Source organism: Rhinolophus sinicus, linkage group LG15, assembly GCF_036562045.2.
Source record: "Rhinolophus sinicus isolate RSC01 linkage group LG15, ASM3656204v1, whole genome shotgun sequence".
Classification (NCBI taxonomy): domain Eukaryota; kingdom Metazoa; phylum Chordata; class Mammalia; order Chiroptera; family Rhinolophidae; genus Rhinolophus; species Rhinolophus sinicus.
In genome coordinates, this window is record NC_133764.1 from 31540253 (window position 1) to 31554810 (window position 14558).

Sequence of the window (14558 nt, forward strand, 5' to 3'; positions counted from 1 at the left end):
CTTTGCAACCACCCGGCAAACTCAAAACTGACGTTCTTTCTTCAGTCAGAGAAGTAAAATAGTCCCCAGCCTCCGCCTGGCAAGCATTACACCCACGACAATTTATTCCATTCATAGGGAAAAGTTAGAATATCATTAGGTTTAAATAACGATGCTTTGAAGAAGCCCACTTTTCCTGAATTCCTGCATTCATTTGTGCTACACTTGACTCACCAGAACGCTGAATTTCGAAGGCCCATCATTGTCATCACGCCCTTCATCCTCTTCCTCTCTCTTGCAACATTAATAGATGCATAGTAAACGAATGGGGAAAAGGAAATAATGCAGAAGAAAATGAAGAAATCAGTAGTTAACCCTTCTTGACTAATGAAGGGATGTATCTTCATGTTTTTTCCAGTAACTGACATCAATTCCTCCATCACTGAGTGATTTGTTGTGGTCTGAAGAAAGATAGAAATACAGGTATTTGTGTATTAATGGATGACAGGTTCTGTTTTCCTTTAATCATCTCTTTTCCTATGAACAGCTGATGGACCTGTCTGGATCTGACACTAGCCTAACTTTTCATTTCTGTGTTTCATCACTGGCCCATGTGCAGCCTCCACTCCAGGCATTCTCAAAATTTGCTATGTGTTTTATGACTTCCCTGCCTAACATCACCTAATGATTTGCTTGAAATGTCTGTATAACCCTATGTATTTGGAAACCCCCTTACCTCAAGCTTCAGTTTTAAATGTCATTTCAACTAGGAATTCTTCTATGGCATTCTGGACTGAGAAGTTTTGCTTGTTTACCTGCAAGGATCTTATTAACACCTGTGATAGCCTACTTCCCCTCTTCTTATACTTTTCTTGTTATAAGCCTGCCTTCCTGACAAGGTTTTCTCCTTGAAGGAGAAAATTTCTATTTACATCTTATCTATACCCCACCCCTCCATGGCATATAGCAACTTAAATAAACATTGTCGTAAAGAAACCAGTGAGTAAATGAAATAAAAAGGTTATTGGTTTATATTTTCTTTGATGAAATTTTGATGCTTCTAATATCATTAACCTGCATTGAACATTAATCTGCACTGGACATTTTGTACTCACTTCTATAATAGCAGCATTAATGGCAGCTTGAAGAGCCACAAAACCTTTCTTCCAGAATTGTGTAACTCCACAGTAAACATCATTTTCAGTCAATGCATAACAATGTGCTTTAAGAAAAAAAAATACATAACTATCATTATGGATTATTTCAGTCCTGATTATGAGGTCTGACAATTAAGTTTGAGACCTCATCCTAGAAAAAGCGCTACATACCTCATCGCTGAATATCACTATGGTCACCTTCGAAGTACTCCCCTTGGGAAGCTATGCACCGACGCCGGCGCCTAGTCCACCCTTCAAAGCAATTTTGGAACTCTTTCTGGAATGGTCATCAGAGCTGTAATACATCTATGTGTAATGTAATATATATATATATATATATATATATATATATATATATATATATATATATAACATTTATATCTATATCTATATCATCTATATCTATATCTATATCTATATACTATATATATACTATATGTGTATATATACACATATATACGTATAGTTGTGTTTTTGATTCTTTTTTGTCTTTCTTGTGTTTTCGATTGTTTTATTTGTTAACATTTTAGACATGCTTATTTTATATTCTCAGTTTTATAATTTCACCGGGCAAGCTGTATCCTGCTTTGTTGGTTCTGACTCTCACTTAAGGTGCCTTGACTTCTCATATTGGACAGAGATATTTGGCCTAAGTTGAGGTTGCTTTTTTCTTATTTTTTTTAAATTTATTGGGGTGACAATTGTTAGTAAAATTACATAGATTTCAGGTGTACAATTCTGTATTATGTCATCTATAAATCCCATTGTGTGTTCACCACCCAGAGTCAGTTCTCCTTCCATCACCATATATTTGATCCCCCTTACCCTCATCTCCCACCCTGCATTTTTCTACAGAAGATTTATAATCTCTTCTGCTAGGCACTCCAGTGCCTGACTAACCCGGGATGACTATATTTATATTTGTCATTGGGGTTTCTCAGAACAGGCAGTTGATGTGGTTAAGAACTCCAAACTCAAGAGAAGGCGACTGAGAGCAACGCATTCTCCTAGGGAATTCTCCTTTTGTCATCCAGAGTCCATGGTAACACAAACAAGCTTCCTTTTGTTCTTCCTTTGCCAATAGGTGAGCAAAAGGCTCTTTCTCCTTGCGTCAGACCCTGAATTAGTCAGGGTTGCCCAGAGAAACAGAAGCACCGTGATACAGTATACGAGGTCTGACAACTAAGTTCGCGAATGTGTTGCAACAATGTTGCTAACCTTTTTTGATATCAGAGGGATTATTCATTATGAATTTGTACCAACTGGACAAACAGTTAACCAAGGTTACTATTTTATTTGAAAGTGCTGAAAAGGCCACATGAAAAAGTTAGACAAAAACGACCAGATCTTTTCACCAACAATTCATGGCTCTTGCATCGCGACAATGCACCAGCTCACACAGCACTGTCTGTGAGGGAGCTTTTAGCCAGTAAACAAATCACTGTATTGTAACACCCTCCCTAATCACCTGATCTGGCCCCCAGTGACTTCTTTATTTACCCAAAGATAAAGGAAATATTGAAAGGGAGGCATTTTAATGACATTCAGGACATCAAGGGTAATCCGACAACAGCTCTGATGGCCATTCCAGAAAAAGAGCTCCAAAACTGCTTTGAAGGGTGGACGAGGCACTGGTGTCAGTACATAACTTCCCAAGGGGAGTACTTCAAAGGTGACTATAATGATATTCAGCCATGAGGTATGTAGCACTTTTTCTAGGATGAGTTCGAGGACTTAATTGTAAGACCTTATGTGTATATATATATATATATATATATATATATATATATATAAAACCACCATATAATACAGTACGTTAATATACCCAATAATCAATGCACATTTTTGAAATGTGTTGCTTGACCTGTGAACATCCTCATTGCAAACAGAGATTTAAAATTTGCTGTATTAACATCTTTTCTGACATATGGCTTATGACATAGTTGAAATAGAAAGCAGTGAAACTGAATAGCTGGAAAGCTACCTGTATGGTCCCTGTGTTCCTTCTTTGTTGGAATTCTGTGTCCCAGCAAGAATTTCAAATGATATGAGAATGTATTAGTAAAGATGACTCTTACTATTTCTCCAGCATAATATGTCGTTAATTGTTTAATACTTTCTTCATCAGACAGCCCCAAGATTTCTCTATCTGCCATTACAAGAAGGGAATATTATCGTTAATAAATTATTAAGAGATTAACTTCAGGTTTCATGTTCGATTGTTTTTACTAGACTTTGTTATGGAAATAAAATTAAATCAAGTATTAATCTGGAGTAAGTTAGGCACAGTAAAAGTTGGGGAGAGACATTTCTAAAGTTTTATCCAGATAGTGTACAATCAAAAGGCATACATTGAAGTTAGTTATTTTCATATATTGTAATTATTGAACCAATTTCAATTACATATAATATCATACCATACAAATTAAACTATTCACAGAAGAGTCAGAAGAATTGGCATTACAAGAAATCTAAAATGGATATATATATATATATTTAAATCACAATTAAATACTGGTTATATCAGGTGGCAATAACTATTTAACTTCATTGTCCTTTAACAACTGTCACAATATGATTAATATGCTGAAAAATAAGAGTGAATTGAAAGTTAAAAAATATATTGAGTGACTGTGTTGATATTACTAAAATAATCCCTCTTTTTTGCTAATATTGTGTTTAATGTTACATAGGTGTTTAATTAAGACTGAAAAATGAGAAAGAATACAAGAAAAGTTCTAGAGTAAGGTGGGAATTTGAAGATAAAAGTGGAGGGAGTAGGCAGCATGTATTTTGATACAATTACCTTTTTTCCCCCTGGAATCTATTCCTTAGGTCTGTATGATCATGAGCAAGTCACTTAACCTTTGTTACTCAATTTCCATATTTGTAAAATAAACTTAACAATATTAATAATTAATAGTACAGAATATTAATACAGAGTACAGATAAACATAATACAGAATAATATTATTACAGAATAATATTATATTGCTATAGAATAAAGTCTCTAAAAATCTAGCACATAGTAGCATTTAATGAATATGTATTAGCATTGCAACTACTTTATTTGTAAAATAAAGATAATAACATAAACTCTATGTAAAGATCTTGCACGCAGAAGTTATTTAATGAATATTTATTATCACAATTACATGTGATTTTTAATGAAGGCATTGTTGAGAAGCACAAGTTTATGACATTGGGAACCTCAGGCGGACATCTGTGAAACAGGATGAGAGCAAACACATCCAAGATAGACCAAAAGATTAGACTTTACGTAGAGAGTTATATCAGGTTAAGATCTTGAATCAAAAATGGGTTCAGTGTCGGGCGGCTGGTTGGCTCAGTTGGTTAGAGCACGGTGCTCTTAACAATAAGGTTGCCGGTTCAATCCCCACATGGGCCACTGTGAGCTGCGCCCTCCACAACTAGACTGAAACAACTACTTGACTTGGAGCTGATGGGTCCTGGAAAAACACACTTTAAAAAATAAGTAAAAGTTTTTAAAAAACTGAGTCCAATATTTGCAGGCAAGATGCACAGTGCAGAGATTTGGATTTGGGTGGAAGTAATGGTGTGATGTTTGGTGGGGTACCATGGGAAAGTTTAGGTACCAAATCCACCTGGCCTGGCAGTGTGCAATGAAGCCCAGACAGAAAGGAAAAGTTCCACATAATCTGGGAACTGTGGCCATAGAAATGCCAAACGGCAAGTGCCTGAACACACAGACTACAGAGTGAGTAGACTTCTGGATACTGAATCCACATAAAGGGTCAGAATGCAAACACGACATTAATGGTTACCTAGACTGGAGTGGAATTATGGACAGAGGTCGACAAAAAGAAAAGACATTATGTACACTTCCAGTGACTGGGTGGAGCGAGATTCACAGGTTCTCCTCACAATAATACTCTTGGTAAGAAATTATGGTGCTTAAAATTAATACTGAGTACCTTCTAAGTCAAGTCTGCATATTCTTTTTAAAATTTGAGATATAATTCATACACCACAAAATTCATCTTTTTAAACTGCAATTACATGATCTGCAGTATATTCACAAAGTTGTGGGAGCTCTAAACTATTTTTAAATTATAACTCGACGCACATTTATGGGGCAATCACCATAGATTCCCTTTGAAGTGCGTATTTATATTTGTAAAAAAATTGTTTTTCTTTGCCTGACATCCAGTCCTCCTTATAGTAAACATCCTAAAATTTATTCGTGGTACTATCCCTCTTTCATTCATTCACACACCATGTGGTTTGGGTGTGGTTCACAGGGTGACCTGGGAACCCAACCAATGGGCAATGACAATACTTTTTCTCCCTATCCAATGAGATTAGTTTTTGATGGACCAAGATCAAGACTAATCTAAAATAGACCATTTGTTCCAATGGGTCTAGTCTCTGAAATTATTTTGAACTGTTGGGAAAGATCTGTACTCCTTTCACTGGAGTCATTTATGTGATAGGGCTTAAAACTGGAGATTCTGTCTCTGATTGGGGATAGCTAAGCTGTGAATGAAGCCAACACACATTACTATGGACCTGAGAAGTAGAGACATGTTTCTTCCTCTATTGTTGACACTCCTCTATTCATCCATGCATTAATACTCTTTTTCTTTAAACTAGATAAAAGCCCCTTAAGACAAGATGTGTTGGAAGTCTCTTACTCCCAACTTAAATATTCATGAAAAATATAGTATTATTAATCTTATTTTGAATATGGTGGTAGTGAGGCTCAGAGAAATTGATGTCTTGCAAAATGTACTAGAGACACAGGGCAGAACTTTTAGTCAAATGCTCTCTGACCCTACGTCCAGTTCTCTTGCCTCTGCACTAGGTTGCTTCTCCCTTAATTTCAGGAAATTGCCATAGCAGTGATCTTCTTATTTTAATAATACTCTTCTTATTTTTCATTGATAAGTACCTTAACACCAAAGGGTGAAATTTTGAAACACAGAATATTCTTCAATAGAATCTTCAAATATAGTAAGGCAATCTTTGTGGTAGTAAAAGGTGAGAATAAAATTCCTATCATCAAATTAAATTTGATATCATATAACATATAATAATAAGCAAATACTAGAGCAACAGTCTCATTCTAGTAACAACGCTTGCACAGCCACAATCAACAAATCGCTAAACACTCCTACTTTTCAATGTCTACCAACTTGTGTATTCCATGCTCCCCCAAATCCTATGCAAGAGCAACAGATTGCTGTTTTGAAAGACTGTGCACTCCAAGTGGTAATCCCTTGCTTGCAAGAAATACAGTCACAGTGTTGACATAGATATTGAGTGACGGCCTCTTACTTCCAACAAAGGGAAAATATATTCACATTTCACATCATCTAGAAATTTTGACCATTGACACAGTTTACCAACTGCAATGCAAATTACATGCACACCTCTGTGGTCACATGAACCAAATATTAACATCAGAAATTCCTCTGAGGTTTCTAGAAAACTCACCTTTCATAAAGGACGCTGAGGCAACTTTATTCATTATCCGTTGGGTTGTATTGGTGAAAGGTGTGTATGCGATAGTAAACCAAGGTTCACTAAATGAATCTACCCTTCCCAGGTCCATGGTAGGCAGTGAAGAAAAATCATTAACTTCATGACTATTGGGATATAGGTACAGAAAAATGAGCAGGAGCAATGAGCTCAACAATTCCTACACAATCCAAGAGAAAGAATGAAAAAACAATGGTGATTTCCAAGTAGTCATTCACAATCATTTGGTCATAGAGTTTGTCTCATTCACTTTTCTAATTTCAACAGATCTCACACTAGGAACAATTTAAAATATGCACAGTACAAAATTTAGCAGTCGGGTAATTCCAGTGAGCTATTAAGGAATTCAAATTGATTGATTCACAGCCCAGTCTAAGCATGCACTAATCATAAAAATATGAGAGGCAAGAATTGCAAGCTGCTAGAAATTACTATCAGCTGGTAATACTGTGGTGACCAACTCAGGCTGTACAGGCACACTTTGTTTTGTGGTGCTTCACTTTATTGTGCTTCACAGACGGTGTTTTTTTTTTTTTTTTTTTTTTTTTACAAATTGAAGGCAAAACCCTTCACCAGCAAAAAAGATTATGCCTCATTTTACTGCGATACTCACTTTATTACAGAGGTCTGGAACTGAACCCACAGTACCTCCAAGGTATGCCTGTATTTGATTCTGCTAAAAGCCTGTGTCAGAAGAGTTTCAAGGAATTGCTCACTTAGTAGGAATATATTGATTATATGCCAAGATTCGGGTATTGGAAACTCAACAGAATGCAGATGACCTGAGAAATATTGTCTTGGTTAGTTATCAATTCCATTCACTTGAAAACTTCCAATAAGAAACTATTCTATTTCCTAAATACATGACTGTAGAAAAAAATTAACAGTAGATATATAGTAAAATTCCAATTTAGTTTAAAAATGATACTTCAGTATATCTATCTGGTTTTTAAAAATACCAAAGTTTAACCAGGATTTTTGTTATGTGGCAAGATTATATGGGCTAATACTAATTTTCTTCTTGGCTCTAATTACATTTCCAAATTTTCTACTATTTTTGAAGAGAATGATTTATTATTAAAAACAGAAAGAGATTCAAAAAAGAAAATGCCAATGATTTATTTCTGTGGGTTGATTTGTTTACCATATCTTTGGGATACCAGTATCTTAACCCAAGTATTTATGCATGGGAACGCTAGTAAAAATGTGCCCATTGACTTTTAAAACACTGAATTCTCTATGGCTGACTAACTTTGGTGCTTTTAGACCTCAAATGACAGGCCTGTGTTAACTGAAATGTCTTCAGACAGATTTGTGGTTCAAGGAACAGCTTTTTCTATTGTAAAAAGCTGTTCTATTTCTTTGGAGGGGAGATAAATAAACAAAGTGGAGATGCAGCCCAAGGAATATACGTTTTCCTATCAAAAATACAAAGTGACATAGATATTGAATCGTACCATTAAGGACTCTCTTTTCATTCGCCATTTCTTAAGGAAGTTCTTGCATAACAAGGCCCAAGTTTGTTGACACACACTTATCTCCCTCTTAGTCATTTTGCCCTGTTTAATAAGGAAAAAAGGGAGGAGATAAAGTAAATGTGTAGGTTTTAATGAGAATAAATACCCCACAAACACAAAAACACGTAGCCTGACAACTCTAATGTTCCAAATGAGGGCTTAGCACCTGAGATTTCCAAAGTTAGCATCTTTTACTGCCCCACTTCTCTTTGATCCTACTCTTTACTCCATTATTTTGTGTTATACACTGTGCTAGTTATCGATGTATTGCCCCTCAGCTCCAGATTCTCTCTTCACAGCCTGCTCTGTGAAAATGGATCTGGGCCTTGTCAACATTTTTCTTTGCTAGCTGGCATGATGTAAATGTTTGCCAGTAGAGAGGACTGGAGACATTGCAGGAAGAAGAGGCTCTCCTTTCTGGTATCAGAAGGTTCATTTGCCTGGTTTCTAGAGAACGTATGTTTTTTCCCCACTGCTCAGACTACATGATTTTTCTCCAATGCAGAGTGCCTGGATAGTGCAGGTTTCACTGTGTGTTTTCTGTAGCTCTTGACTCAGGGAGCAGTAGTGTATCTGGTAGCCCCAGAATGTGAGAATCTTTTCCACGCTTGTTTCCTTCAGCTCTCCAATCTCAAAGAGAGTGCATGCCGGTCTTTGTGCCCTTAGCTTGCCATTCAGGCTTCTCTGCCATTCAGTGGACTGAAACCATACCTTACCCAACCACTCTATATTTAACACCGTATCTCCCCTCTTAGTACTCATACAAATGATGAGGGTAAAGCAAGAGACCTGAGAGACCCCTCAGTAGTCTCAGGATGCAAAACCTACCCACTTTTCAGAACATTTTCTCCTAACAGCAAAAGCTGTAAGGCCCTTAGCGATGGATAGGAATCCCAGTCAGCCCTACATGAAGACCTACTGCTGCATCTTGGTGAGGGGTTGAAGCAATAGCCAACTGCTACTAGGGAACGGCAATCTGTAACCCCCACACTCCCATCTCTCATACTGTCCTAGGAACAGGGATGGAAAAACAGTTGTCTTCCCTGGAAGAAAGGAAAGAAACCACCTTCCCCTTGACATGACCTTCGCAGCACATAAAAAGCAACAGCCATTTACCATTGAGGGTGGGGTGGGAAAATTTCTTGTTCCCATTTTTAAGCAAAGATAAGTTGCTGCTGAGATTTGCTGTGGGGACCCACCATTGATACAAGGAGAGATAGGCTATTACCAAAAGAGGGGAGAAGAAGCTCCCAACAGATACAAGGATAAATCATATGTCAGGCCACAAAAAAATGTCTTAGCAAATTTAGAAGACTGAAATCATACTGAACATCTTTTCTGACTATAATGGTATGAAACTAGAAATTAACAACAAGAGGAAAGTTGAAAACTTTGCAAATATGTGAAAACTAAAGAACATACTTCCGAACAACCAATGGGTCAACGAAGAACTCAAAAAGGAAATCAAAACATATGTTTAAACAAATGAAAATGGAAACATGACACAGCAAAACTAATGGGATGTTGCAAAAGCAGTTGTAAAAGGGAAGTTTATAGTGATAAATGCCTATATTAAGAAAAAAATCTCAAATAAATAATCTAACTTTACACTTAAAGAAACTAGAAAAGAACAAAATAAACCCAAAAGAAAGGAAATAACAAAGATCAGAGCTGAAATAAATGAGAGACCAGCAAAACAATACAAAAGCTCAAGGAAACTAAGAGCTGTGTTTCTGAAAAGATAAAAAAACAAAACAAAAAAACTAACAAATATTTAGCTAAACTGAGAAAAAATAAAGAGAGAAAAGATACAAATACATAAAATCAGAAACACAAGAGGAGACATTACAACTGAACACAGAAATACATAAGATCATAAGAGACTACTATGAACAACCATAAGCCAAAAAATTGGATAACATGAAAGAAATGCACAAGTTTCTAGAAACATACAACCTATCAAGACTGAATCATGAAGAAATAGAAAATAGAAACAGACAAATGATGAGTAAGGAGATTGAATCAACAATAAAAAACCTCCCAACAAACAAAAGCTCAGGACTGGATGGCTTCACTGGTGAGTTCTACTGAACATTTAAAGAAGAATTAATGACAATCCTTCTCAAATTCTTCCAAAAAATTCAAGGGAGGGAATATTCTCCAACTTACTTTATGAGGCCAGCATTACTTTTACGTCAAAGCCAGATAATGACACTACAAGAAGGAAAAATTGCAAACCAATATCCCTGATAAATATAGATGCAAAATTCTCAACAAAATATTAGCAAACTGAATTCACACATTAAAAGGATCAGACACCATGATCAAGTAGGATTTATCCCTGAGATGCAAGGATGGTTCAATAAAATGTCATATACCATATGAATAGAATGAAAGATAAAAATCATATGATTTTTTTCAATAGATGCAAAAAAAAAAAGCATTTGACATAATACAACATCCTTTCATGATAAAAACCCTAAAAAAAATCAGGTATAGAAGAAACATATATCAACACAATAAAGGCTATATACGACAAGCCCACAGCTACCATTATACTCACTGGTGAATGGTTGAAAGCATTTCCTCTAAGATCAGAAACAACACAAGGGTGTCCGCCCTCACCACTCTTATTCAACATAGTGGCCCCAATTCTTCACCCCTACTTGTGTCCACACCCTTAGTCTGGTAACTTTGTAGTTCTTTCCATAAAGCCGGCTATAACTTTGACCAATAGAGAAAGGTAAGAGTGATGATGTTCCATTTCTGAACCTAGACCTTACAAGGCTTTCAGTGTCTGCTTGCTCTTATGGCTCCCCCTTTGTGATAAGAGTATACCTGGGCTAACCTCTGGAGGATGAAAGGCACATGAAACAGAGCAGAATCATCCCAGTTTAGAGTAGCCTACATCAGACGATAGCGAGCCAAGCCCCAGAGATGTGAACAAGCCCATCCAAAATCAGCAGAGCCTCTTAAGAACCCCCAGGCATCCCAGCTCTAAATGCTTGTTGTGTGTTATTCGCTGCTTTTTTTTTTTTTTTTATGGTACAGCATATTTTAACATTTGGAAATATTCCACATGTACTTGAAACAAATGTATATCACCTTTTACATTGTTTTGTAAGTATTTATTCAATCTCTAAAATTTTGTTCTTCAAATCTTCAGTGTTCTTTCTTATATTTATGAGATTAATCATTTCATGACAGAATTCTCCATTCTGATAAAATGTTTCATTCTGATCATAGGTTTGCCAATTTCTTATTCTATCTCTGTTAGTTTTCAGATTGTTCATTTAAAGGCTAAGTAGTTAGTTGCATAAAACATTGCTTTATTGCTCAATTTTAATGGTAGGTTTCTTCTATTCTGATAATAGCATAGAAACATCAGGTTTCTTTAGCTTAAAACTTGCCTAATGTTGCTTTATCCATCCCTTTATTTTTTTTAACTTTTTGCTGAATTTTTAAGTGTTTGGTTAATGTATATAAAATTCATGGTTGCTATATTTTTAAAAACCCAAACTGGTAAATACTATAGTTTTAATTTTTATCATGTATAAATTCTTATTTTGGGTGAGCTTTCACTGTATTTATTTTCATGTTAAACCTGCTTTTTCTTTGCTTCTAGTTTTGTCCATATTCGTACCTTCTCTTGAACTTTATCAGGTTCTCCCCCTACCATGTTTTCCTTCTTTTCCCAAAGATATTCATATTCCTTTATTGGTTACTCTTAAGTTTTGGACTTTCCTAGGGAACCACCTTTTTTTTTAATGAAAACATTTGTTGTCCCTATCCTCTTCATAAAAACAAAGACTTTCTAGATACTTTACCTCTGCTGAATTCTAACCCTGATAATTCTCGTTATTATTATATAGAAATTTGGCTTAATCTTTCATTTAAAGTATAGATAAATTAGATTTATTTTATCATGTACATAGTTAATTAGATTTGCCAATATGTTATATAGATTGCTGTGGGGAGGCTGTCATATATTTGAGCTTGTGTTGAGATGGAGGGTAGAAATTGCACCTAAACTGGGCTTGGATAGGCTTTAGCTAAGATTAACCAAGGACCCTTTTCTGTGACTTGTGTGTAGGCCGGTTCAGTGTGGAAACATCCCATGAACTCTACCTAGAATTGTCTGCAGAGGGCAGCATCATTTTTCCATAGATATTGTACCAAGAGTATAGCAGTAGACCACATCCCTTCCTTGTAGAAGAAGCAAGTCAGTATCACTATATTCACCCTTGAGCAAAGAGCATGTACTTGAGTGTGTGTGTGTGTGTGTGTGTGTGTGTGTGTGTGTGTGTGTTGATGGTGACCTTTAGGTAGGGGAATTTATCCATCCTCCCTCCTCCCCTTTTTTTTTCTTTGCAGCAAGGACCTAAACTACCTCCCAGGAGGAGATTCCTCAGTGTGTAATAATAATAATACCACATCTTTCCATGCCCCTAATCAACATATTACACAATATGATTTGCTGAGCCTTTCCTGAAAACTGTGGGACTTGAGTGCTCTCAAAAGTCTTTGCTACAGGAGGAAACACTGTATCTAAGCTGAGGTATAGAAAGTAAAGAGATTCTGGAGTGAGCACCCATTTTTTTGGAAGCATGCCAGGGATGTGACTTGGAAGAATGGGTCAGGACTTTTGGGCACAGAGCAGCAGCTCACTCTGAATTTGGCTCTCAAGTTCCGAATCTGGAGCAGGCAGCATTTTCCTTCTATGGCTGTGCCACGTTGGCCAGGGATAGAGAATCTACATGGCTGCCCTGAACTCCTCCATCGGGATGAGTGGGTATGGCCCCACCTGAAGCACTCATTCCATTCATGGAACAAGATGACACTCTGGGCTGTGCTATTTCCCAGACACCTTACTTTCTCAAGTAAGCTCACGTAAGGTGTCCAGCAGTCAGTTCCAATGGAAAGCATTTAGCCAAGACAGCCTCACAGAGCATTGCCCAAGAAGGAACCTACACCTGGCTGCCTCATGAGGCTGAGAGGAAGTCTAGGTAGAAGCAGACTGAGGGAAGAGATTAGAAAGCCCACAGAGTGACAACTGGAAGGAGGAAGACAGTTACACGTGAAAAAGCATTAGGTCAGGCCGTCCTGTGAAGGAGGACTGAAGATCCATAGATTGTCCCTGGTGCCAAGATTCGGAGTGGTCACTGGTAAGGGGACTTTGCAGGGCTGTCCGGGAGGGTACACTGCCCACGAGTGTGAGCTCCTCACTGTGGAATCAGCCACAGCCCAATGAGGCATGATAATGTCAGTCTGGCTCCAACCCCTTAGATTTTCCATTGTAAATTAGCATTGCCTACTTTGTTTGTTCTGTAATTCATCAAAAAACTAACCACATGAATTCCTCTTTATACACGTTATAGATAGTTTCAAATTGTAATGACTCTGATTTTTCTCCTGTCACTGGGTTGTTAAATTCAAAACAAAATGCTTACATTATAGGAATGTGAAAATTCTGTTTACTGCAAGTAATGTATATTTGAAATAATATTGTGATAAGGAAAAGGTACATATTTCACATTCTGATTTAATACACGGTGGGCACAGAATAAAAAAATCCTGGAAAGCATCTTACATATCTAAAATTCTTAGAGCCTGAGATACAGGAACAATAAAAATATTTCTATAAATTCTTTTGGTAAACAGTCTCAAGATCAGAAAAACAGTGTACCTAGAAAGTTATTGTGCAATAAATGTAAAGAACTTCAAAATAATCCAAGTTTACAAATCAATTCTCAATATTCTTAGTACTTCACAATCTATCAGCTAATTCCCACACTCAATTTCTTGCTTATAACCATATAACACTTGCATAATTTCGATGCTTTCATTTTTTTATAATATTAAATACCAGATATCCAAAACCATTAAAACAGTCCGTTAATTTTCAAAACAATTTCTCCACAAATGGTTGGCATTCAATTCCTGAAGACTTATTTATAATTTTGTAACAGGAAAAAGAAAAACCCCCAAAACAAAACAGAGAAATACAATGAACTTACTTTTGAGAAATTTGAAGCAAGAAATCTAGAAACACATTTTATCCACTGTTCTCCTTATTCAAAAGAAGATTCATATTTTTCCTGGTCTCTACTGCATCTCTAGAATTTGCTTTAACTGTTTGACTTCTGTGAAAACTTCCTGTGGAGACCGCTTTCAAAAAGAGGTGATGATGTCAGTTCTGTTAACTTTGCCAAATATCACATTCACGTGATTACCTTGGACTGTTTGTCTTTTGACAAGCAGCCATTTCCTGCTGAGCAGTGGCATTTATACTTGGTTGCCTGGCCATATCGTATGATAGAAAACAGTCTAATAGAGGAAATCTACTATTTGTAAGCTTTTCTCTATTATGTCCAAGATGATT

General features: G+C 36.5%; 1 protein-coding gene across 3 annotated transcripts in view; it reads right to left on the bottom strand.

The window, feature by feature from the left end:
* Positions 1-14558, bottom strand: part of ABCA8 (ATP binding cassette subfamily A member 8) — a 66119-nt gene that overhangs the window by 47279 nt on the left and 4282 nt on the right. The window contains exons 1-6 of one of the 3 annotated variants that reach the window (XM_019732846.2): positions 14194-14332; positions 8117-8218; positions 6615-6819; positions 3121-3285; positions 1095-1201; positions 214-440 (exon numbers count right to left, since the gene is read on the bottom strand). In XM_019732846.2, the coding sequence (XP_019588405.2) occupies positions 214-440; positions 1095-1201; positions 3121-3285; positions 6615-6819; positions 8117-8212 (800 nt within the window). In that variant the 5' untranslated portion in view covers positions 8213-8218; positions 14194-14332. Of the gene's footprint in view, positions 1-213; positions 441-1094; positions 1202-3120; positions 3286-6614; positions 6820-8116; positions 8219-14193; positions 14333-14558 lie in introns of those variants that run through there. The other 2 variants (XM_074319432.1, XM_019732845.2) reach the window with 2 other exon arrangements.